Genomic DNA, 27,513 nt, shown 5'->3' on the forward strand with positions numbered 1-27,513 from the left:
ATGTATAATATAAAAAATAATATTTCCAAAGCTTACTGTGGTAATATTTAATGCATGGAGTCATCACAGCAGAGGATTTCTCATAAACTGATTTTGAGGAAAACAAATGCTGCCTCTCTGAAAGCCAGCGGACAAATAGTTGTCGGACTCCAGCCAACATGTTGACAGGAAACATGAGTAATATCTGCCTCACTTGTCACAGCGAACAGATGCATTGCATCTCTGTGTGCATGAAAAGGAGAACAGAGCCAAGGGAGCAAGATCACTTTGAAGAAAAAATAAACAAACAGGTGGTTATTCTGCTGCTGTTTAGGTAAGGTTTACATCAGCACGTGTTTACCTCAGCAACTGATACTTTGCATTGAGCCAAATGTAATGGAAGTATTTTTCTGTCCATTGTGGTTTTAGTTTTGTCTTAAGTTATTGTTGTTCTTCCTTATGATTTTCTTCTGGCATCATACACTATATACATGAGAACATTCGAAAAAATACTGCAGCCAGAGCTGTATGTTGAATAATTGGCCTGTATATGCATCATGTGGTGGTGACTGGTTCTAAATAAACTGTTTCATTTGGAGGTGCTATAAAACAAAAGGCTCTGGAGCCACTGGATAAAGAGATTAAAACATTGTAAAGGATAACATATATCAAAGGAAAGGGATCTCAGGTTTTGAAAATCATTTAAAAACATCTGAAAGTTGGAGCATATTTAAAGTTGTTCAACAGTAGACTGATTACTAATCAGGCTGTTTTTCATCTACTGTACTTTAGTCACATTAGACAGCTCAATTTAAACTCATCAAACTAAATCCTGGATGAACGCCAGTGAGAGTTGGCCAGTAGGACGATACATTGATGTCTGTCTGCCTTTGTTTACAGATTATTGTTATAATTAGTGATGAGCACTGATTAAAGATGGACGACACCCATAAGTTTCCTGTTTCGCGGTTTTGAAGCTCAGTATGGTGGTTCTAGCCTTCGCCATCTTGGTGTCCCCCAGCTAATTCAAAAATGGCCAAAGAGGTGGAGCATGAGTAGAGCTGAGGCAGACGGGGTGACTCGTGACGCCATCCTCCTGTCAGTCAAGTTATCCACACCCTTAATTATGTCTAACTATTAAGCCTTAATATAATTGAAATTTTTAATTTGTGTTTGCCAGGCTGTAAACATGTTTATTTCTGCTTTAATGTCGGCGCTAGTTAACGAGGAGCTGGAGGAATGCATTCAAGAGTTTGACATCACCTCTTCTGCTGTCTTGGTTGAACCATTGCGACCTTTGTGGGCCTACATTACCCAGTTACAGAATTACTCTGCGCCAGTGAAAGACGCCTGCTACATCCATCACTGTCAGTTTCCCTTCTTATAATGACTCCTGCATCGAAATTAAAACAACAACAAGAAGCGTTTCACGTGTGCTGCTACACTCAAGAATCATTAAGCAGGTTATTATTATGTTTCAAATGTAATCATTGAAGAGCTGGAGGCAGGGAAGGAGGTGTGTATGAAAAACCACAGGGGGGAAATTACTAGTTGCAATAAAAGCAAGCTCCCCCATTGTTTTGCAAGAGTATTTACGAATAAATGATGCAATTGCTGCAAAAATAAAATGAAATTGAATAGGTTTTATGTATTTCATTACATTCACTGAAAAAACAACAAAAACTTAAACTGAATTTAAGCTTTTAAAACATAATTTTATACATGATCCTCTTAAAAATCAGAGTAGCACTCTCCAAAAAAAAAAAAAAAAAAAATCTCTTTTGTGGTATTTGAATTTGACCAAAAAAGCACATCCCATTATTGGCTCCCAAGAGTGAGCTTGTTATTTTGGAGAAAATAAATTATACTGAAATGTCCGTGCTTTCTCGTTCACTGCTGTGACCAATAATGAAAAGGGATTTAAACTAAGTTTTGTTTACCCTCATTTTATAAGCTACAAGCTGCACATTCTCCCGGGGGTAAGTTGTCCTCTGACTTTGACCCGTCCTCAGTATTTATAGTGAGCCGGGGCTTTAGCAGATAATACCAAACACGGGAGTCTTCTCAAGTGGGAGGTCACTGCCAGACAGAGAGCCACACAATAGATGAGACAAAATCCACAGCGAGAAGTCTCGATGCATCAAGTATCATTATACTGAAGCATAGTATTTTCAAGTCACAGAGGAAAGACAAACATCGTGATGAGGATAAACTAATTACTTCTGATGTAATTTCTTTGCCCTTTCCAATGCCATCATGAAAACATGACCTGACTGTTCAGGTTTGTCCTTTCCTCAGTCTAAAGATACAGTCCCTCATTCTAATACAGTATAACTGTGAGCAGTCCAGGAGAGATTGGAGCTGGTGCAAGGTGCAGCACAGAGCTTCGGATCGAACTGTAAAGTAGGAGAGCTGCTGTGCTGGAAACATACATCGATCCAAACAATATACTGATGCAACACATGAGCAGCTGCAGCAATCGTCGTGTGAGTTTGTTTTTAATCAGCACAGAAAGAAACAATTGAAGTATATTTTATTTTACCCATACAACCAATCAATATTACTGTCCAATATTAAATAAATCTAATTAACAGCATTATAAATGCACGATCATACGAATAATTCTATCTATCTATCTATCTATCTATCTATCTAATGACAGAACCTGGCTTTTGGATGTGTAGTCTTTGTAATCACGTAGATTTAAACAGTTTTACTATACACTGCAACTTTCTTGACTTGGAAAATCGTTTTTTATATTGACAAACATAATATGTTTAATTTTTTCCACAATTCAAATTAATTAAAAAAATATTTTTTCATCACAATTAAACATATTTTTATTCCAAATAAAGTATCGTCAACCGGAAGGGGCGGGGCTTCGCCTCTCCATGGCGGTCTTTTTAAACTGTCAAAGCCCCGCCCACTCTCTCGTGCTCGACTTCAACCTCTCTCCAGAGGCTACTGGCTAATGTAGCATTTCACAACTAGACGAGCTAAAGTCTTGACATAAGCCGGTTTAGCGGACGAAAAAAATACTTTTGGTACTCCAAACTGCCACAGGATACAAAATTTGTCATCCCCTGTTACTGCTAAACACCAGCGTCAACCGGAAGCTAACCTTTACTGCCACCTTGTCATCTTGTCATCATCACCACCTTGATAAACTATGGCTGCTTTACTTCACACCGGTAAGTTTTTTATGAGCTATCTGCTTGGCTTGTGCTAATGTAATTACCCTGTCACTGAGTAAACCCCAAATGAATACCCTCCGTTTCTGATATCCACAACCAGAAGCTCATGAGTTTCATTTGGTGGACATATAAGTGTGGGTTGTGATTTTTTTAGTTAGAGTCAATAATACTGGCTACCTGGTTTTATTTCTCTCACATTCCTGCTTGATGTTTTTTTGGATGCTTCTTAATGCTGCTACACTGTGTGCTGTGGTTTCACTAATATCAATTGTAAGCTTACCTCGTGAAGTAGCTCACAGTGACTCTATTTATTTGGATGATGTTTTGCTCTTGCACTGTCATGCTTTCATGTTGCTGATTTACATAGTTTTGAAGTATCGGAGCCCATGTTTAAGTGTAATTCTTAGCGGCTGGATTGGTTTGGCGTATACTCCCCCTTTGGTTGTTGTTGTTGTTTCCAGGGCCCATTGAAAGCTAGGCCTGTTGTTCAAAACGGTGCTGACTGTATGCAGACTATTAGCATAATTGCACCCCTGTAACGCTGGCTTCACAGGGAGCTTTTGTCATACGTTGACAAATTTTTATGTTTAGCTGAGAATTAGAATCATTTCAACACAGAGCAACGTGTTTATGCTTGCCTCACTATCCTACATATCACATTTAAACTCCAGAGGTTTGCTTCTACATTTTGCCATACTCATATTATGTTTAGCTTGCTTGAGTGATAAGAATATAAAAGCCAAATATTCATTTTGTAGATAATTTTTATTTACATGATGAATCTAAGCTTAATACTTACCTGTATCCATCAGTAACATTGTCAAAATGTTACATAATGTAAGGCCAGTGAATAAGACAATAAATATAATATCTCAAGGTAAGCCTGCTTTCACGCTGCCTGTATATTTAGTACAAGTTTGGTGAACAATTGGTACAATATGTTACAATGATGGGCTTAACCGCGATTTGGTTTGTGTCGAGACAAAGTTCTTATGTCCTCAAAACTACGCAAACTTTGGAAATTTAGTAAATAAACAGGTGAAAACAATAAAATTGAAAGTGGAGCATCAGCAACGAGTTCCTACTACTGTTCTGTATATGAACAACATGTTCATTTCATCAACCATCTAGGCTACATCTAGAAAGTGATTTAATGCATATGTTGAAAAGGCGCACTGCTGCTGCCAGACACTAAAGAAAAAGACGTTCTCAGAGGCATACAACGACCTATTCACTTGACAGTTTCTATTCCAAAATTGCATCAGGAAACTGCTTGGTTATATAATTATCAGCCTATAAATGGTAGTTGCTCCTTGGGTTACGTGTGGTCATACTGCAAATGAACTTCTCCGGGGAGGATTGCAAACGGGGCTGAGACCACCCACTCTGGCCGGTCTCGGCTCGGTTTATTTGCTCCAGAACGGAGAGGGTTTGGGGAGTGGGGTGGGGTGGGGTGGGGTGGGGTGGGGGGGTGTTCCCAGTTTTGGAACAACAAATGAGGTGTGAAAAAGATTGAAGTCTCCATCTTGCTATTGTGTAATGCAGAGGTTTGCAGACACACAACTATTTGTTGTCGTCATTTCTTGTGGTAGTGTCAAAAATATGTCCTGAATGCTTTTCTTGTTTGTGTTGGTGTGGCTAACAACTCGAGTATAACTTGAACACTCACAAAAGCTGATGGAAATGGACTGATGTAAGGGGTAACATTAATATCTGCTCCAGATGGATCTTAATATAATGTCATTGGCGCAGAAGATCCGGCCTAAGCATACAAGCCATTGGAGAATTGAGGCCTAATGGAGTTTTAATAGATAAATGTTGGCAGGATGTATCTGAGGCTCTTCAATAACAGCAGGATGTGGAAATCCAGACAATGGTTTTTAAATGGTGATGGATGGCACCAATCGTTTTTTATATGCGCAGATACTGGCACTTAGGGTGGAGGAGGACGTAAATCGATTGAGTTGAGAAAAGATGGCAGTGTGAAGAAGCCGTCTGATGAGTCGAGCCTTAGTGTGACTGACAGAGGTGGATGAGGGTTGGATAAAAGTACAAGTCAGAGCTTATTAGGAAAGCTCAAAGGGACTTTGACAGTGTGGTAACAAACTTCTCTGTTGCTGCGGCCTTTTTTGGAGGTGAGCAACAGCAGCAGGTGTCTGATTTGAAGCGAGGTGTTGATCTCTGACATGGTCTGACGCTGTCTGTTTTTCACCGTCAGCTCATTCCTTTAATGATGTTTCAGTGCCAGCCAGCATTGGATGTGACTGCCAGCTTGCGAAGGTCACTGCCTAAAGGCTGGACGCATCATCTCTTGGTGTATTGATTGATTATAAAAAGCACACGTAGTTCATTCTGAGCCGTATAAATGACAAAAGGCAGTACAAGTTTATCAGTCAAGTCAGAAACTCTACTGAATAATCAATTTTCACAGATTTAGTGCATATTTTCCTTTAAACTTTAATCAGTTTGTCAAAAGGATGAAGAGTTTTAATTATATTTCCCTTCGCCAGTCATTAAAACCCCTCCTCATCATAGATTACCCTTTACAAATAGGAATGCAGGCCAGTCAAAATTTATTTGTACAATTAAGTCAGTGTTGTAGAACAAGCAGTACTCAACATTTAAGGTTGTTGTTTTTATTTATTTTCCAAAACCTTAAACATGAAAGAAGTCCTAACTTCTCGTCCCCTTAGATTTAAATCGTTGGCTAATACAATAGTTTGTGTAATTAAAGGTTAGACTCAAAAAAGCCCACTGTATCCAGGATGCTACTATATATTACATTATACTGTATATTGGTAACAATAGCAGACATCTGCTCTTATTTTGATTTGGTAAATTTACACTGAAGGACACCAGTTTCCCATATTCTTTCATTTAAGTTTGCCAAGCATTATTGAGTATTGAGTGTTATGTATATGTTTTTGCCTCTCGACAGATCCATGTATAGGGTAGGCCAATATTGTGTTCGAGTTGATGCTTACTTTTATCAAAATGTTAGATAAATACGTGACGGATTATAACACACTACCTGACATTCCGTTTTTTAACTATTTGACTATTTCATCCAAATGGTGGAGGTTTAAAAATATTAAGATGTTAAATTAGTCATATGAATGGAAGTTAAATAGAAGAATGCAACTCTAGGAATTGTCGTGATGCAAATTAAAATAAGTTTTAAACTTATATTTCAATGAATATTTTATGTCTTTTTATAACTTGGAGCTACAGAAACACTCAGAACACTCTGACTGTACCTTGGTGTGACAGAGCGGTACTACTTCCCTCAATGGCTTCAAGAGAGCAGACAAACCCGACAACAGGCACGTTTTATTTTGCTCTGCCTCTATGAATGTTAATTACTGATGACAGATATGACCTGCTGCTCTGCATATCATTTTGATCTGCAAACATGATGGTCAAAATGGCAAGAATTGCTGCTATCTGACTGTTTTCCACAACACTCTCTCTTTCCCCAGAGAGAGTTTGTCAGAGCAAAGCAAATCCATATGATTTGTAAGTCGAGGTGTCAGTGTGCAGTGACGCTGTCAAAGGTGTGCCCAAATAATTTTTCATATTCATGCATACTAATCTTTCCCTGGCACGTTATTGAAATGCTTGCACTGTGGAGCCTGCCTGTAATAAAGCAGAAAAGAGAGGTTCAGATTTAGAGTTTTTTGTAAGCTTGCTTTTAGCAGATAGCAATCCTTTTAAAATAAGCTTGGATTGCCCCCTGACAGCTATCTTTTGACCATTTCAGGAAGGTTTGATGTTACATTTTCCTTATCATTATTTTAAAACTGGAGTCAACGCTGTAGCACAAGAACAATGAGATGCTTGTTGTTGTCTTTAAGTTGTCCTTCTAACATGGATCATTAACTGGTAAACAAGCCAGCATTTTCAAGTGTAGCTGTAGTATAATTGATGCCATTATGTGCATACTGCACATATACTTATGGAGAAGGATATTGGTTTTAAGTTTTATTTAAAAATTATATAGCTGGTGGATGGTGTGTTTCAACCAACTGATGAATATGATTAGCTATATACAGCTACAATAATGAATGCTGACTACAGCTATCATTTACACTGGCAAAATGGAGAGTTTCCAGAAAATGCAAGGAAAATAGGGAATTAATGAATAGTTAAATGTTTTAGAAGACTCTAAATTACAGGAAATCTGTGGTGCTGAAAAAAGAAATAATACATTAGCTAGTGACAAAAAGAAGAGGTGAATAAATTTTTAATCACAGTTTGTTTTATGGAGACGTTGAGTGCTAATCTACACCGCTCTGGTAACCTTTTACTTAATGCTTTCTGATTCAGGCTTCCATAGGAACCTGGCTTCAAAGGACTAATAAAATAAGATTAATTTTATTTTTTTTTCCAAAGAGAACTTGACACAGAGGGATTTAAACACACTGGAAAAGATAAAACTTTATTTCTCCCTGTCGTGACAATACAAAGTCAACAAGTGCAATAACAATCCAACTGAAAACGGTACTGAACATTCTATCTAGTAGTAAGTACATAGACAGAACGTGGTGCACATCATCATCGTCATCATCATCATCATCATCATCACCACACCCAAAAAGTGAGGTATCAACCACTACAAAGCGTCTGTGTACAGGTGGGTATTCAACTGTAAGGCAACTGTTACCATGACAACCTGGAGAGACTGGAACAGATGTGTGCTTCCTCCTTCCCATTCTGTCTTTTATTTTTTATTTTTGTAAATATGGGAAGAAGGTTGAGCTGATACGATTTACGGTACCACATCACATCAGGCCAGAGTCAAGACTGTTTTCAACAAAACAGAAAACATCACAAAACCAAGTTGTAACATTTTAAATAAACACGGGGAAGATTTCCTCATGTGTCTCTTGAGGGAATCGCATGTTTGACCCTGCTACTGTATGTCAGAGGCTAAATGAAGATTTTTAACTTGCTGGCTGTGACTACTGTGTTACATTATTGGCGATAAATACAGACCTCCCTTTCTTTATTACAAGTCAAGACACACAGCACTGAGCCTTGAACAGCGACATGTTCTCTAACATATCAGATTTTTCCCACTTACGCAGCATTGGGGACTAATTAAATTTCCTTTGTCCGGCTGCTGAGAATCTTTCCTCCCTGTTTGCTGCTGCTGTTCATACTCTGGGAATAGGAAGTCATCTAGAGAGAGGGCAAGAGAGTGTAATTTAGAACCACTGCTGATCTTTGGGCCAATTATTTTAGTTGGACACATCCTGTATCTCCGGCCCTGAAAGCGATGGCATAAATCTGCTGGGGGCGCACACGCAATTAAACTTCAGCTATTGAAATGGGAATTAACTAGCTCTAACAACTCAGCAAATTTAAATATTATTGCTGATAACCGAGGATGACGCTGGCAGACCCCACTTACAGTACTTGACCGCAATTCTGCTCGGTTCCACTTTAGCTTCATGAAACAAAGAGGTGGAATATGAAGGCAAGGCTCAAGTCCTATAATTAAAGCCAGGTCCGAACTATTAGCGCTGTCTCCTGTTAACTTTCAGAAGACATGCATCATGTCCGTGCAGATTCTGTGCACGTACAGGCTTGGCAGCTGCCAGATTACCAGCTCCAGATGCAAGATTGGGACAGACACTACCCCCTCCTATTGTACCCACCTTCTGGCCACCTGGTCCTCACATACTGTCACTTGTATAAAAGCTAGCACCAACAGCTGCTTTGTATGCTTTTCCCCAAAAAGAAAGGACAGCATTTTATGGATATCAGGGAAAGTATGTCTCGGTAGCTAAATGAGAGTTGGCCACGAGGGGAATAACTTTTTCTTGGCTGTAGAGCTAGAGCAAAGTTAAGCTTTCAGTTGACTGACAGTTTTACTGAAACTATTTTATAAATCAGTCTGTTTTTAAATGGTTTTAAGAAAAAATCACCAACACGTTCAGCTTCTAAGTTGTAAAATGTGCTGTTTTTCTTTGTCCATGGTGAAAGTTAATGAAACATCTCTGAATGGTGGCTGGATTAATAAAATAAGGCATATTTCACTATTATATAACCACTCATAGACCTATCAATTGATTGATTAATCAATAACAAATTAACAGGTTAATCAGTTGTGTCCCTACATTATTCTATTTTAATTCAAAGTACCACATTTTTGATCCAAAATCCTTGGGTTGCACTGTTGGTTGAATAAAACTATTTGAACTCGTGCTGTTGGCCTGTTGGCAGTTTTCAGTTTTCTGAGAAGAATACTAGGAGTCAAAGTTATCAGTAGTTTCCCTTAGATTTCCCCAGCTCTTTTCATGTAACTCCCCACCACTTAGAAAGCAAAATCTTTGGAGATCGATTTAACATGAGTTCATTATCCAGAAATGCTATAGGTCCATTTCATCGACTTGACTTTCATTGACGTCATTGACCTTCTCATTAAAGGCAGACTAGAGTCGAAACTTCTGCGATGCACCTCAGTGATTACCCAGTGCTCATCTGGCTGGCCCTTCTGACTTTTACATACAGTGTCATCCCTCTGATTAATCTTCTGTACATTATTGCTGACAGTGAGAGGGGGGTTTAATGATTTTTTTTGTTTTTACATTTTCTAATATGGCTAATTGGTTACAATTGTTTATTACCAATATGGGACATAGATTGCTCCTTATAAAGGAACAATTGGTGTTCATTTGCATCATATTGCTAACAGAGCTGTTTGTCAGCTGGCCCCAGTCTTGAGGAAGGTCAAACATGTCATTGGATGAGGTTATGGAGGATCTGTGAAACACTATCTTAGGGGCTCAAACAGGTTTGTACGCTCATCACCAAGTCTTAAGGTTAAGTGTAACTTAGCATAAAGCTCTGTTCTGTTGTGAAGGCATCCCTGATCTCCATTAATGTTTGGGCTGAAGAGAGAGAAGTCTTATAAACTTTGGACCTACAGCGACTGTATGGTTCACGTCCTCGTCAGACAGAAAATATAGAAAGGAGATCATTTAATCATGATATTGTCTTTCAACATGGCTCCAGAGACATTTTGTCTGGTCTCAGTAGGTAACAAAAACATTCTACTCTAAGTGAGATGCTCAGCATCAACCTAAGCCGTTACATGTTCAGAATGTTAGCCACTCATATATTTCTCTGACTAGTTCACATAAATAAATCACCAAATAGATAACCCACAACTGTGTCTAACTGCTACTGAACACAAAGGGACACAGCAGTGTAATAAACATTTTATACCAAGAAAGATGACTTTCTTTTTTTTTTTTTTTTTTTTTTTTAAACAGGCAAGCATCCTCACTTGCAAGTACAGTTTATCCAGTTCAGCTCAGATTTGGGATACTCCAGGTCTGTCAGCCATTTTAGGGGATCACTAAACCCTGTGAGCATTTGAATGTAACAGTCTCTGCTGTGGCAGCAGCAGTACATTCCTGTGTGTGTCCTTGCAGGCTTTGTTCAGGAGATTCTGCCTTGTAGGCCAGCTTCTGTCAGTCCATGGGTGCTTTGTGCTCATTAGAAAGGGCCAGTAGTCACTTGTAACTACTACAGTATGGCTAGCCCAGTTGTGTTGTATCTGTGGTCCAGAGAGGGGGGACTGTGGGATATCTCCTCTGTGCCACGTAAGGAGACAAGGTGTTGCTACTCTTTGTTTTTTCTCCACTCGCAGCATCATTCTGCAAAGAAAAATAAACAGTTTGAGCATTAAAGTAAATTCTTGATTATGGAACAAACTTATCATAGGTCTTATCATGGTTTACGTTTATTTTTTTATATTTATCAGAAGGTGAATGACTTGAGGCAGCACTATGAATTTACAACCATATATGTCCACTTGTTATTACGTGGGTAAATTTCAATACTTTGGTGATGTGATAACAACTAAACAGTCTACAGGGAAACTGACATAATCAGTCCACTGATGTGGTCCGTGACAATTGGACAAACAAGCGAGTAGGTTTTAGGGCAGCATATTTGAGAAATATATAAAATTCCCAGACATGGATTTTCGCTTTATGGCTGAAATTGTCTGCCCTTACGATGTGTGTGCTTCATGTTCCGTGCCTTTCATTATATAACAACACATTAGCTTAAAAACCAGCTCAAGGCTCAAAAACACAAAAACTTATAAATGGGGCAGCTTTGCTTTACAAAAAGCAATCAGATTTAGAGTGATATTTAACTAGTCTGTAATTCGTGTAAAGGCGCTAAGCCAGCCAGAGATCTATGAATCACATCCATTGCCCAAAATAATACAAGTACATTGTAATGGGAAAATAAAAGTTTCCACTTTCCTCAACTTCATGGGTGATTTATCTGGTATTCTTGTGAGCACACTGAAATATTTTTTGTCAGCAGAATGATAAAGGGTGCATCTTGGAGAAAAGGATTAGAATGCAAAGTAAATGTGCGACAACACATCTAATAAAAGATCACTAACACAGCTCAAAAATAAACTAAAAAATCGCAGCTTGCTTTTGGCAATGCCAGAACTCATTCTATAACTTCCAAAAGAGCTAAACCTGTTCTGCTGCTCTTTCCCTTCAGCAGATCCCACTGTCTGTCTGCCTTTGTAGCATCTATGATGTTAATTAACTCACACCACATGGAGAGTGTTGCTTTAATTGGACAAGGTCTTGGCATGTTGCCCTGTGGACAGACAGGCCAGGAATAATTTCATAATGTTCAAATCTATTATTACCACAGAAAACCAACCAGTGAGTTCAAAGATGGATGTGAATATGCAGGAGACAGAGTTTGTCTTTGATCACAGTTTGACAGAGAAAAACAGTGGGGGAAAAAAAAGATGTGCAGTGGGTTTTCTGCGCACTTGAGTTACTGAGATGAGCAGGGTGCAACTGAGTGTAATTTCGATGTGCAGACTGTGCAGCAGGTGTTTAAGTGCTAATGTTAGAAATGGTTACCTGTGACCAATGTAATGTAACAGGCAGACTGAAAGAGTTAGTGAGTGATGGAGACTGCATTTACTAGACCGGGTGATAACGCTGAGTCACACATGGCTGACTGTAAGAGGCAGTGTTACGATGACTGGTGAGTCAGGTATATGCTGAATGTGATGACAGATGTCACCTCACATGGACCAGATTAACCATGGCTAAGCTCAGCTGGCCCAGTAAGCTAGCAGCCTTCAGCGAGTGGGTGGATACTGGCAAGAGGTGCTGCTGTAACCTGGTGCCAAGTGATTTATCAATCGCCAAGGGACTCAATGACGTGTTCTGGTTGATGTGCAGTGGTGTCATTTGATGTTGCCCAACATCTAATTTCTCCCACTTTTATCTTTGACACCGCTGGCTTATGCTCAGAATCTATTAAACTAGCGGTGAATCATGTATTTTTAATACTACCACCAAAGATGAGCAAAGGAGCATCTTATTTTTTATTTTGATTGCACAGACATTTTTTTTTTACACACTAAGACTTTATCAGCACTGACTAAAGAAAAACTAAACTTCTATATTTCCTGTGGTTCTTAGAACAAGAATGTCAGAGCGGGCACAACTACACAGGGAAAGTCAAATAAGAGATGATAGAGGAGATTCTCCCTGCCAGCTGCTTTAAATTTTCCTTCTGGTGTCAAGATACTGAGAAGATGATGCTTCTTTCCAGTACCACTAATTGCAAGAGGTGGACAAGTGGGCAAAGAGGAGGGGGCACAAACTGGGAACCTGGCCAAAGCTTTAATGTCCTAATAGCCATGGGTGGACGAGCAAGCAGAGCTGTAATGCTGCTGAGCACTTTATGGCAGCAGGGAAAGAACTTCCAGGAACAGCTGAGTTTAGTGTTTTAAAGGGTTTGCATGCCAGCCCCACTAGGATGAGTGATGCTGAAGTGCTATTTTTTTTTTCCTGGGGCAATGTGATAGCTCAGTGCAGTGGTTCCTAGTAGCTGCAGTACTGCAAGTAGACTGCAATACCCCTTCATTTACAACCAGATTTATTGTATTGCTATTCAATGGAATGACTGTACATGATTATTTCAACCTTTTTTCTGTTATTGCAATTATTTTGACTTCATCAAATGCTGTTCTGGTGATACAACTAAGATGATTAACAACTACCATGACAGTCGATCTTGTTGAGATTAAACATCTCAACCAATTTATAATCCTTTATGTACTTTATTTTCTCCTAAACACAAATATGTGGATATTTTAGCCTCAGTTGCTATTTAGGTTTATCAAATTGGCTGTGCAAATGCACAATTTTTCAGCTACAGGGGCACCTCCGACGCCTTTCGGATTGGGAATCCCTCCTTTTAGAGGACTATTTATTCTCTGTCATTCTAGCTTGGTTCACGGCCCTGAGTATATCAGTTAAACTAGCAGCAGTGACTGCAAGGATAAAGTGTACCCAGGCTAGTATCTGCCTACTAATACAGACGATAGCAGCTTTTGAAATATTGCCTTTTTATCTATCATTGACAGGGTTGTTGCTGCCATTAAGCTCCACATTTCAGTGTGAGTAAACTCCCATCTGCTGGCAATATCCCTGCTCGCAGAGAAACAGTACATCCTTCCAATCAAGTGAAGATGAACCATAATATCTGGCTTGGCAGGCCTGTTGTTTTTTTTCTTCTCTGGACAGTCCATCATTAGATGAAAGATGAAACAGTTAAGTCTCCTTTATTTGTTCAAACTGAAGTGAAAAGGAAATGTTAATAGAGGGTATCCACGGAGAGAAAGTAATAACTGCTTCTCAGCCCGCCCACACTGAACTACCCAGCAGATCTGCAGCCGTACATACCAGCCTGCTCACGTAGCGATATGGTGAGCAGTATTCCCACACGCTGTACGCCAAGCTGCACTTTCTATGTGCATGTGGAGACATTTTTCGATGCTTTGACTTGTTGTAAGGGATGCACTGGTAACCATTTGTGCTGGATTCCTAAGTTGCTGTGCGACTGGGTTGTTTTTAGATGCTGCTGCGCCAGTTGTGGGACTTGACCTCGTCTCTGTTTGTTTACATTTGGCCAACAGATGTTCAGATAAGAGGACCCAGTTTTCTGAGCCATTACCCTGCATCCTCTCTGGGGATAAAGATCTGTACCCCTGGAAATACAACACGGGCAGTCTGATGACGCACTGTGTGGGCAACATACATACAGTATGCCTCAGTATTACCCATTGTGGTTACTTAACACCTTTAAGAAAAAGTGCAAACATTATCTCGATTCTGAGAAGTGCCTCATCGTGTGAAACTGCAAACAGGCTATTCTAATCTTGTCCCAGAAACTGCTTGTGCCCGAATTTAGCTCCAAGCATCTGTCACTTTTTTTTTTTAAACTGATGTGATTGTACAAGAACATTTTTAGCTCTTTATAAATGCTGTCCTGTTTATTAAACAGGGGGACCATTTTTAATAGAAAAAGATAACATCTGCAGAAGATGATACCACACCTTTATCCAACTTGAAGCAGTTCTTGTTACTCATCATCATGTATTACCGTGAACGTAGCATGCTCCTGTTTCTTAGACCAATTTGTCAGTGACCGTTTTGCTGCAGTTTCAAACATCTTTTATAGACATCCTTGTTCATATTTGGCGCGCTGCCAGCACAGGTCAACCTAGCCAGTCTAGGATTGATGAGTCCTATCATGCTGAACTGACTTTGTGTCTAATGAGGAGGCTCCATGGATATATGTCCACTGTTAGTTAACTACATTTCCACCAGCAGTGCAGCCTCAGGATCCCTCTGCAGCATCCCAGCTCTTCTATCTATGGCTCCCACAGTCTACACTGCTTCTCGAAGCCATTTGTCAAACCTCTGCACACATTAAATTATCATGGCCCAAGAGAGATGTCTACCTGTAGGACGACTCTGAGCCCCAGTCAGACAGATAGGGTGCACAGTGTCTGAGACGGAGAACCGAATGAAAAATTGACCGCACAAAAATGTAAGTTTGTTCAGGCTGTGCTCTGTGATTGTGCACCTATATTATGATAGTTGGAACAATGTCTTGCAAAAGAAGAAAAGTTCCCTGAGGCTACAGTGTGTTGTACTTCACTGCTGGCATTGTAAATCGTCAACAATCGCTGGGAGCTGAACACACCTTGAGACGCCTGTGACGGCTCTCAAAGGTAACAAAACGATAGACTGAAAGGATAGCAGATGGCGCTTTGCCACAGAATCCCTGCGAGTTATTTCAAATGCGACTCAGAGTCGACTCATGCAGGTTGAATATGTTTTAGGGGCCCCAGGCGCGCAATGGAGGTTTCACATTATCCTGTGCTTTTCTATTCATTAATAATGACAGCTCCCTAATGAGCTGATCAGACTTAAAACCAAGAAATTTCTCTGTACCAATTTTTAAAAGGAGGTTCATGTTGAGAGACAGAGTGCTGCTATTTTAAGATGAGTCAAGTACAGATAAAAAGCTTTGCAGAAATTATCCAGTAGTGGGCAGAAGGGCAGAATTCTTGAAATACTGATAACACTTGTAATCCCGTGAGCTGCTATGATTTTGAAAACTGATAGTATCACTGGCTGGTTGTGAATCTGTGTTTGTGCGTGTGTGCTTTATGTATATCATAGTGTTTGCACTATACTCTTAACAAAGAAATCGGGAGCCTGATGTTTTAGCTTCCTCCCTGTTTAGACTCCATGTTGCTTTATACAGAACAAAGCACTAAGTGCAGAAAAAAGGCAGACAAGAAAATGAGAGAAAGCTGCGTTAAAAAGAAAAGAAGTAAAGCAACAAGGGGCCGCCGATATTGTTTTAAAGCATCTATTTCATTCATTGTTTTTCCAAACAACAGCAACAGTATCTCTGTCATTTCTGTATGCTGTTGCAAACTGCAATTTCCCCATTGTGGGACTATTAAAGGTTTTCTTATTCTTATTCTTATTATTCTTAACTGAGCATAACAAATCATGTTGTGCGATAGCAAGCACAGGTTTATTTAACACATCCTACTGTATGGGTGTCTCTTTTGAGGGCTTTTCTAAATTTCTCTGTGCCATAAAATACATTTAAAACATGTTAGCAAACCTGTGAGCATATTTTCTTTGCAGGGGAACAGACAATTTGAGCAAATTCTGAACATCCAATAGGTTTTCTCTTGAGAGTATTCTAATAGCCATCACCATGATGATGTATCTTGAGGTGAATAACCTCTGTGTGCTTTGGTGGTTGACAGAAGATCTGACATAAACACAGCTTTCTTTGCCAAGCTAATTCAGTCGATGAAGTGGAGAACAGCATGTTTCAATAGATGAAACATAGATAGACTTGCACTGACACTCACTGATCTGCACCTTACAGTGTGTGTGTTTTTGAAGTAAACATTAGCTTTTTTGAATTAGTCAGATGCGTAGGCAGAAAAACACAAACATGTTAAAAGACATGCTTGTACAGTTAATTGCCAGTGTTGTGCATGTGAGTGTGGATGGTTGTTTGTCTCTCTGTGTTATCTATGTGATGGTATGGTGTACATCTCATCTTGCCTGATCTCAGCCCCTGCAAGCTCTACGGAATAAGGTGTAGCTAATGAATGGATGGACAGATAATTGTTCATTGCCAGGCTATACTGTGAGGGACTGACAGTGACTCACCATGCGGTGGATGTGTTGTAGGGCAGGAGCGTAGGGCTGTGGCTCTCACCCCGCAGGCTGTGTCTGGGCTGGTAGTGGCTGGGGACCATGGGCTGGGCTTGAGCCTGAGCTTCACTCTCCTCTGGCATGGACCTGTGCCACTGACTCCGAGCCTTCTTAAGCCAGCGTCCTCCCAGACCCCATTTTTCCAGGTAGATCCGGCACAGCTCGTAGTTTATGGCTGAGTAGTAGAGAAAGTCCAGGGCCAGCAGCACCATGACGAAGAAGCCATATATCCACACGCCAACCAGAGCTGTATAATTACTGTAGAACAGACTGGGAGTATTAACTCACAGCAATCTGGGAAAGATGATGATAAATATTCTTCACATGCTCAGAGTTATGATCGTACCCCTAAACTGGGCCCTTAAATCCCAAAAGCTACCATGTCGATGCCAGGTGTGAATATTTGCTGTTCATGTGGCAAGATCAAGACATTCATCAAATCCTCCACAAAAACTTGTTCAAAAAATGAATATATTAAAAACCCTCCATCTGTTCCATTTGCTGCTTCTTACATAGAGCTTCTTGGACAAAGAGTGCTTTTATCACAAGAGACTTTTTAATCCTTCTCATTTTGGCTCGCAGATAGTTTCTCTGAAAATTGGTGGTCTTACTTTTCACCTCACATAATTCATTTTCATGTTTTACATGATCTAGTTGGATTCATGTGGGGCACATTTGAACTTTGTTTTAGTCCTTGAAAGCAGAGAGCACAGACAGCGCTAAAAAACAGCTTCCTGAGAAGTTCTTCCAGAAAATATTCTGGAAGACGGAGATGGCACAGAATATTACTTGAAAATATAGATTAATTTGAAGGAAAACCCATTTTCATTTGGCCACACTATAATATTGGCTTGACTGCATTCATAGAAATCCTTATAAAAAGTGACGGCCAAGCATTTGTAATTCAGTAAATCGAGTTCATCTATTTCTGCCTGGAAATGATGTGGCCTTGGGGATGTTTGTCTGAATAAATTGCTCTAAAACAAACATCTGAGCTGCCCAAATGAGCACTGCAGCAGACAAATGTGACTACTGCGCTCAAATCCATGTAAATGTATCCTTAACTGCATTTACCTTTCCTCACCTCTGCATCAGAGACATTTTAATTAAGTTTGTATGTCTTTTAACACATTTAGGTGGGTTAACAGGCTTTCCATCTATGGCTACATCTGAGTCATCCCGAGAATAAGGAAGGAATATATGCACAGTACTTGGAGGAATTGGTCATGACCAAACCTGCAGTATTCAATATTTTACACAGCTTGCTCAGAGAAAGAAAGCACGTCCAATTGATTATCTGACAAAGGTTTTAGCTTTTTTTAACATTCATTCTTAGATGACTCCTCCATCCATCTCAATTCTGCATCATATCAAGTACTCTAACTGTATGGAAGGTGCACATATGGTAGTAAAACCCTCAGGAGGATAAATGCCTTTAGTTTTACCTTGAACTGCAGTAAATCTCAAACTATAATACTATTATCTCCATGCGGTGTGAGAAAAGACCAGAGTTATGGCCAGTTTAACTCGCTTGGCCAGTTGTAAATATCAATCTCACAGTCCGATCGGCCATTCAGCCAAGATGAAAGAGTGGCCCGGCAGGCCACCCGACACTAAAAATGAAATATCATGGCCTGCTGCAGGGCAGTGTGAACCGTCCGAGACAGAGGCATGCTGGGAGGGCATTAGTACAGAGAGCTGAGGCTTTGGCACCCAAACCTCCCATTGAAAGCTCCCACAGAACCAGAGGCACATTTTTCTGTGTCTTTCACTCCGTCTTTCAATCTGCTTATCCTGCCAGTAATAGACGTGTCTTTGGGTTTACGTGTCCCCTGTGAAAAATCAGTCATATCTTGGCATGTGTAGTATGGTTTACTATTAATACTACTACTGTGCGGCGCTATAACGCTTGCATGGATATCTGCACTGTGACACAGTCTAGGATATCATAGTGTTACTTGATATAATAGCCAGCATTTAACACCTGCCTTAGTGAGCCGTCATGTGTAGGCGTCCCACTGGCAACACAACAACTGCTTTTAGCATCTGCTCTTCTGTGATGTTTTGAACGCGTCTGTAGGAGTAGATCAGTGTCAATGAGCCCTCGGAGCAACAGGCAAACGGTGTCAATGAGGGCAATACAGTCGAGGAAGCATTACAAATTGTTTTCATCAGATTTAAGGAAATGTCTTCTCAGTTTGTTCCAGCATAGCTGCTAGTATAACGCTCTTCCAAAACAATGTGTTTTTTTGCTTTTCTTGTAAGAAGTTTAGTAATTTGAAAAGTTTAGTAAATTGCCTTGAACAAGTGGTAAAAAATGTTAGCAGTGCAATGGCTCTTAATGTTAGCCTTAAAAAATGGGACAAAACATAGGGAAATGGACTGACAGTGAAGTACAGAGTTTATCAAGCATATACTGTATGCTACATTGTTGTATGTCACCCTTACGTTCTTGAGGAAGCAACCCAATGGCTGCCATTAGAGAGTCCCCAAAAGATTTCCCTTCAAGAGTGCCTAGTGTAATTTGGTGGAAAGATTATGTAGGCCCATACTGGATCACGAGCCTTTGTAAACTGTGGGTCGTGACACACAGTTTGACCAGTGTATTCCTGCATTCCGTAGCGCAAGACTGATGTAATCGATACAGGTGTAGTTGATTTTTAGACCATTTCCAAGGCAGGACAAGCAAAGCCATTAGACAGCTAGGGCTCTCATTTTCTTGTAAGAAGTTTAGTAATTTCGTCAGATTTAGGGGGGAAAACTCCCACTTCAGATTCAGCAGGGGGCACACTTAATATTCGCTGTCACTATGTGAGCTATTGATCGGTATGGTAACCAGGCTAGTATCAAACCAGTGAGGAAACTTGTGCTCATCTCAACTGCAGGTAGTGGTAGTATTTTTGGTTTAATACTGTAGATGGCAAAGTTAAGGACTACTGAACAGACTCTTTAACAGAAAAGGACTGTTGTTCCTGGTAAATATATGGAATCTCCTGTTTTTCTGGATCTTTTATTGCTGAAAATGTGGCGATTAGATAATGATGACATTACATTACTGCATTTGATTCATGTTTGCTGAAATTAAAATCATTAATTCTTTCCAAAACTCTAAAAATATATAATACACAGTACATGTACATGACATAGCAGAGCCCCACACAGGAACAGTTCAGAATGCAGTTGAATATTATTACTCACTTGTGTGCATAACCGTCTGAGGTGGTGGTGAGGTTGACCTGCATGACCATCTGAAACTCCGTCTCGTTGCAGCAGTACTTGAAGGCGGTGTTGTTGTGGTGACAGCAGAACATGTAGGTCTTGTTGTCTGAGAGGCGCGGGCAGTGAAAGCCAAAGTGGTAACGCCCTTTGTGGTCAGAATAGGGTTCACACACTCGGTAATGAGCTGAGAGGGCTGCAGTGGTGGGGAAGACAAAAAAAAAAGGTGTAGGAGTTGTGTTCAGGAGACAAGAACATCCACTTAATTGAAAAGTAACTCATGACCTTTGAGGCAGAATTCATGTTTGTCTCGCAGTACTGAAAAACGATAAGCCCTTATACGAGGTATTGATGGAAAACGGCTCTCGAGGAAACCTTTCAACTTGCTGCAGCCAAACTGCACAAACACAGTACTGAGGTCTTTTTGTTTTATTTGGAAGACTCTGAAAAGGCATGCGTGGAGACAGTTCATGTAATAACGAGAGAGGACAGGGAACACAAAACAAATTCAGTGTACCTAAAAATAATGAGATGGCGAAAGCACTGTCACATTTATTTCTGGAGGAACGCAAACAACCCCAAATCCATCTAATTTATTAGGTCATTATACAAACATAGTGTGTCTTCAGGATAGAAGCACTAAATATGCTTCTCAGACCTGTAATTTGTCTGTAAAAGAAGGTTACAAATATACTGATGATGATTTTGGTAGAAATACATTTCTCCACTTGACTAAAAAACTGAACTCTAATAAGAGACTCCGGAAGTCTCTTTAGCTCCTCATCAAAGCTGAAGTCACTCTAAAAAATGCTACTACTTTCTGTGGCAGCTGGAGTAGTATGTGGTGACACAGTCAGTTCGTTATGGAGCAAGGGAAAGATGTGTGGTACAAATAGTACTCCGCTTATTTGCATTCATCTCTAACTTTGCTTTCAAGTCCCTGCGGCTTTAAGCGAAGATAAATCTGTGCATCCTCGCTGTCTCAAAGGGGAAAAAACAATATTATTCTTGTTGCGCAGTCTGGCAGCCAATATGGTTTTGCTTCAAAATGAAATCGCAGGAATCTACTTAAACATAAATTACGGATATATCCGAGAAATGAACCACACATGAGTGTCAGTTTACAGATATGATTATCGGACATCACAGTCTAACAGGACACACTCATAACTAATCAGTATCAGCTCCTCTTTTGTCATTTTACACGTCATAAGACCAAGAACGAATATTGCAGTTTGTGTGGAGAGTGTGTTATAAAAGCTGCACAAAATCATTCTTTATACTCTCATCCTCTTCTATATATTTGCTCGTGCACCTCAGAAAATAGCTTGTGCACACATTCACATACGTCTGGGTTTCAGTGCCCTTTGCCTTTTTATTTAAACTGAATTCTCTTCATTTCATTTAATCTTCATTTAATCAAAAAATAAAAACTGTTTGAAACTCCTATCCCGGCCAAGATAAGCACCATTAAGTTGACTCATGATATTCCACAAATCTGTAATGGACAGAAATGTGAAAAAAGAATGAGACTTCATCCAAGAACTTAAATAACACAAGAGTTGCCTGAAACCATAAAGCTAAATTAGACCAATCTAAAGACTAGCACGTCAAGTTCTCAAAATATCCCGAAGCACTGGCAGCCAGGACTGTGACCAATATATATATATATACTGAAGGAGATATTTTACAGTTGAAAAATAAACTTGATGATAGATTATGTGACACTGTTTCTAAATTAGCTTAAATATATCCCTGGCATGTATTTGCACATTCGCTGATATGATTTGTCTCGCTCGCACTCAGCGGTGTGTCATTTGCTCATTCGGTAAAAGTCAGATTCCTTTTTGCCTGATCATTCTCAGTCTAAATTAAATGATGCCACTTCATGCCAAGTGCACTCAGATTAGTTTTATTGAAAGGACGTGTCCTTGTCTTGTGCATTTCCTTTCAACAGTGGAGAAAATCTGGCTGTGTTTCTAGTTAAAGTGTTGCTCCTCTGATGTAGTTCAAGGTCCACTCCTGCTGCAGGCTGGCAGAAGTCTTTTACTAATCTCAGGCAGAGACACATCAGCATTTGAAAGAGAGCTCTTTCAGGTTATAATGAGCTTGGTGTGGCCAGCCATCTTCACTTCAACAAGCCTACTGTCAGCAGTGGAGTGGCTAAAATGGACTGAAGGACATGGCAGGATTAGAAGTCAAGGATGGCTGAGAGTAAAAGAAAACTCTTCATTTGACCTCTGCATTGACTGTATGAGTTGGTCAATCAGTAAAATGATTCTGCAGCCAGCTCAGGTTAAAAAAAAAAATCCCATAAATCACTGCAACAAAAGCAGGGGTCAGCAGTAAGTAAGAGAACTGGCAGTAAGGAAACATCGGATGTGAATCATAAAGTCGTCTAACGATGCACAACTGGAAAGAGAAGAGTTCAGGGGGAAGTCTCTGGCTTCTCAAATGAACAACAGCTGCCTCTGGGAACGATACAGTTGTAAACACACCCACCTGCTTAATTTCATTAACACCTCTTGAAATTTAGGATTCAGTTAACAGCTTGGCTCTTGTATTGCAGATTGTTTACAGCCTGCGGTCTGACTGCTGCGGCTCTCGCTCAGTCAAGCAAACCATCTGAACATCAGTCAGTGCTTACACATTGTATTTGTGTATTTACTGGTGGCTGAAGTTCTGTTGTTTTTATTTTGAACATAAAAGATAGCACTGTTGCATTTTCAGTCAAGCTAAATGTAATTGGCTCATTCATTCATTCAGATTTTTGGCAAGATGTTTATTTCCTTTCACTTTAGCTCATTATGATGGGCTTTTTGTACCATTTTGGTATTATTAGTAAATGAACAACAGATTAGACACGGCCTTGTAAACAGAATACTGAATTTTGGAAAAAACAATGCGATAATAGAAAAATAAAACCAGCAGATTGAGAAGAAGGATAATCGTAGACTACCACCAATCAAATCCAAACTATTGGAATTATGTAATTTTAAAGTGATATTCATAACGAGAAATCTATGTGAGTTACATGTAGAGATATATAGCTTCTTTGTTACACTTTCAACTGGTCCTTAGTCTATAGTGTTTACTGCAACAGACTTCCTGACCCCAAAAGAGAGTTGGGAATTTTTTCCTGTTCTTCAACCAGTTGGTAATAGACATCAGTCACCTGTCTTTTTTGATTATTATGGGTTTCCTACCTGCAGCTTGCTCCTGTTAGCTGGTGCACTGGTCTTGCATGCTCTTCGTCCTGGTCTTGGCCTACTTTGTCATTTTCAGACTAGAGTCAGTGTATTTTCCCTTGTGCATAATCCATATTTCATAGATATGTGTTGGCTGGGATCTTCTCTTTGTAGCTTCTGGGGTTATAATGTGCTCTCTTAACAGTTAATGCTGTATGGCCTCATTTAGAGAGCACCCTAAGGTTTTTGGCATGCAACATTTGAAAGTGTCTCTGACTCAACTTCTGGTCGTCAGATGTCTACATCTTTATTGTTCTATGCATAAAACTCATATTTTCTTCTAGGTATTTGACTGTATTTAATTCATGGTAGTGGCTCCCTTAGCTGACTTGGACTGAGATTTTGTGAAGTTCGATGTTTGTAGAAACTGCTCTGAGCATGCATAAAATGAGCACACCCTGAAACTTCTATGAGTACCTGCAGGCGGCTGTCATAAAAAGAAGCTAGCTTTTTAGGCTGAGATAATCAGACTCACTGACAGACACACACCAGACTTCACATACCTGCAGTGGACAGCAGGAGGAAGATGACCGTCAGGACATTGAAGGACTGCCGGCTGGTGATAGTCATCTTCTTGTCCTCATGTGGGAAGAAGGGAGGGAGCAGGAGGGGAGGGAGAGAGAGGGGGTGGGCTCTTCTGTTTTAGCTGGACATGGGCATCCTCTGCTTGCTGACAGCTCCTCTCACATGGCTGCTGCTGAGAGTCAGGGCTCCTGATGGGTACAAGACAAGCAGGGAGAGAAAAGATTAAGATATTTGATTTGGATTTCTGGAAGTTCCACCCAACTGTGTGGACAGCTTGTCTGGCAGGGAGCACCCATGATGCCTTTCCAAAATCTGTCCTCAGGCTTACATAACAGGATCGCCTGGGCATTCAGTCTAATTGAAAGGCACTCTGACAGCACTGGGCCTATAATGTGGGCCTTGTTTGCTTGCTCCTATCTATGAATTATAGTAAATTATAGTAAATCATAGTGGCAGTAATGAAAAATTACATTCATCAATTAGGTGTTGGTCAGAAAATTGATTGCCGTTTTTCAAATAAATGTGTTAGAAATTACCTAGATTCAGTGTCACCGATAGATGTTTTTTTTTTTTAAATTGTAGTCCCTGAGAGCTCATTATGTTTGAATAATATCTTGAATTATTCAGCGTTTCCACAAAAGATTACTGTACAGGGAATATAAAGACAAAGTCTGTAGCAGGCCAACTGAATATTCAGAACAATGAAATCTGTCTACCAGCAATCGTACATATATATATATATATATATATATATATATATATAAAACAGATGGACACTAAAGTTTCCAGTAAGAAATACATGATTAAATAATAGTCACTTGAGGTTAAGTTGTGCTCTTTTTTTAATGACATTTGATATTTTCATTGTTATTAATCCTTATTCAATTCATGCCAGCCTTTTAAATATTACTTTTGGTTTTATTTATTCCCCAAAAATGTTATTTTGCTTTATTACAAAATTACAGAGCCTTAAAATTAGTTGCAGTCTTAATATTACCTACATGTTCCTATAACAACACATATGTGGTGGCAAAACAGAATAAACAGAATTTATAAGATATCATATTATAAATATTTTTTTTAATTAAAAATCATAAAAATGATCGTTTTGATAATTTTGAGAACTGAGACTAAAACAACATTTAACAGCCAGTAGATATTTAACTCTATGACTATGCTCAGCGGTGGGAAGAAAATGCTACAAGTGCACTAAAAGCAAATGCGAGTTCTAAGAGAAAGTAATGTTTTTACCAAATGTTTAATGAATTACACAGAATCTGCTCCTTCAGCACAATGCAAAGTTTTGATTGCAGAACTGCTGAAGAGCACTTTGCTTGTAAGTGATACATTGCTGGAGTCCTTGAATTCTTCTCCCACAGTATCACAGTACAGCTACTGTCTGAAGCTCTGTCATAGTGCTCCGTCCACCGATGATAAGGGAGATTAATGGGACAGCGGCACATTTTGCTTAGACACGCTTGTTGTTTCTGTTCTTTGCCAAATTTATTCCTTAAATAGCACCAGAGGAAATTACACATAAATGGTCCCTGTCTCTGTGTTAGTTGAAGGTGTGGTTTATGGTAATTTATTACAAACTGTCTGCATGTGGTTGTGGTTTTGCATAGTTAATGTGAAAACACCTTGTTTTTGAGGAAGGCTTGGTCAAAGGAAGGGCTGAAATGAAAAAGTCCAAAGCTTGCTTGAATGCACAGAAGGATGTGAATAAAGGAAAATTAAATTTCTTCTGAAACCTGTAAGATCTACACCTGATGTATCTCTGACATACATTCATAAATAGCTGTAGCAGAATCTGCCTTTGGAAATAACCTCCAAACTATTGAGCTCTTTAGCTGCATGTATGTGCAGAGAAATTTAAACATCGTCTCTGCACAAGCTGCATGGAAAGTATTACAAAACTGGCTTCTGAATTATTGACAAGCCGGCGGCAGCAGACAGCAAGATAGAAACCACACACAAGGAGCAATAGCAAGGCTGTAGAGTTCCATCAGTGCTCTTTCTCTTGTGTTGAATAAGAATGTAATGGTGGATCACGTCCAGTTTAATTTTGCGTCACCACCCTCCACTGCCACTTTTTTCTGAACTATTTGCAAGCTGTTTTAGCGAGCCCACAGTGCCAAGTACGGTGTGGACAAGTCTCCGTTTGGAGGGAGGCTGGAGAGACACTTCTTCCATGTAAACACACAGTCTGAAGGAAAAGGATGCTGGTCTAAGGAGCAATATTTTGTCAGATATATACAAACAACCAATTGTTGAGCAGGTCAGAAATGTTTTACCTACTTTTAAAGACTGGATACCTTTTGAATTTTATGTCATAAGGTAGTTGCCATTGTGAGATGAAGGTGTAAAAACTGAAATACTGTCAGTGGTGCAAGGTAACTTTCTTTTAAAGTTTTCATACAAGTAGCCACGTTGGCTGGTGTGTATTGTACGCTCAGTGCTAGCATTGTGGTTGGACCTAACGGAATTGATATTCAGAATTTTTTGCCATTTATTTTCATCTTCTTCATTCATCTTCTGTAACCGCTTGTCTTGTGAAGGGTCGCGGGGGTGGCTGGAACCTATCCCAGCTGTCATCGGGCGAGTCCATTTATTTTAATCCTTGAAAACTGAACTGTGTTATTTAGACGATTGATGAGATGAACAAAATATAATTGGCAACTATTCTAATGATCATTTAGACAAGCAGTAATAGCAGGTATTTGATCTCAAATGTAGGTATTCACTGCCACCATGATATTAATGTTTTTTTAGGTCTGGTGATCAGCTAAAACAATACATATGTTGGCACCACCTTGAAACAAGAGAAACTTATCTGAAGATACATCTACAAGGAAAACTGTTAGTTACAAGTGCACTGCCTGCTTTTTTATCTAGAAATACAGAGTTAATGGGTGACAAATGGATGCAGTTGTCAGTCTGGTAATTACATCACAGACTTTGAGCAATATAGTATTTCACATCTAGATTTCAGGATCTAATTTAAAGCACTTTCCTGGAAGGCGTACCGAAACCCGAATACACAAGTTGTTATTCTGAAAAAGGAACCAAGGAACAAAGGTATCGATCTGAATAGAATAATTATTAATATTCAACATGTAGTTGACCCAAACAGCTTAAAAATGGATGCCAGTACTGGCAGCAGCATGATACAGCAGCAGCTAACAAGGAGGCACTGTCGAAGAGAGTAGCAAGAGATGTCCTTTTTCCATGCTGCTCCCAGCTCCCTCTGCTCCTCCTCACCATTAAGATAATCATGTGATCAGAGCTGATAATAAGTCTGCACTCTTTTGGGTGTTACATACACTGACACAAGGACCCTGCATCAGCACCAATTTAACGGGAGTCTATATGACCTGATTAGATAGAATATAAATTAAGGAGTCTGCTCCTTGTAACAGAGAGACCCATGAAGACCGCTACTGCCTTTTCAGACTGGCTGAAAAACATACATAAGAATATATAATCGCCTTTGCTCCAGTTGAAACACAGTCCCTTGCTAGTTAGTTAGAAATATGGTATGTAACCATGTAAAAAATATGTGCCTGCTTAATTGAGCCTCAGTGGATAAACAAATGGGATGAAACTAAAGCTGTGTAAACACCTAAAAGAATCCCTTTCTCTGTACTCTTGTTAGTTACTGTTGTTCTTCTTGCTCCGGCTCGTTACCATGGTTCTTATGAAATCCAGACATCATGGGCTGATGGCTGCACATGAGTAGAACAA

The 27,513-nt window shown here is 39.6% G+C and overlaps 1 protein-coding gene across 2 annotated transcripts; it reads right to left on the reverse strand.

Moving 5' to 3' along the window:
- Positions 1 to 9,233: 9,233 nt before the first annotated feature.
- Positions 9,234 to 20,601, reverse strand: shisal1b (shisa like 1b). 2 transcript variants are annotated; one of them, XM_084556000.1, is made up of 3 exons: positions 19,979 to 20,601; positions 16,736 to 17,038; positions 9,234 to 10,840 (listed from the first exon to the last, which is right to left on the reverse strand). In XM_084556000.1, coding segments are annotated over exons 1-3 (417 nt in total). In that variant the 5' UTR covers positions 20,092 to 20,601; the 3' UTR covers positions 9,234 to 10,839. The 2 variants fall into 2 exon arrangements, with proteins under 2 accessions (XP_084412126.1, XP_084412125.1); XM_084555999.1 differs by lacking the exon at positions 9,234 to 10,840 and having other exon boundaries at positions 16,491 to 17,038.
- Positions 20,602 to 27,513: the final 6,912 nt, after the last annotated feature.

Source organism: Chelon labrosus (genome assembly GCF_963514085.1).
Source record: "Chelon labrosus genome assembly, chromosome: 11".
Classification (NCBI taxonomy): Eukaryota; Metazoa; Chordata; class Actinopteri; order Mugiliformes; family Mugilidae; genus Chelon; species Chelon labrosus.

What these genes read in the sequence shown, in the direction of transcription:
- shisal1b (XM_084555999.1), bottom strand. Translation starts at nt 20,091, where the DNA reads ATGTTCTGCTGTCACCACAACAACACCGCCTTCAAGTACTGCTGCAAC. An exon ending in TCAGACGGTTATGCACACAA is followed by an intron (nt 17,039 to 19,978) that starts GTGAGTAATAAT and finishes TCTGTTCTACAG; the next exon opens with TAATTATACAGCTCTGGTTG.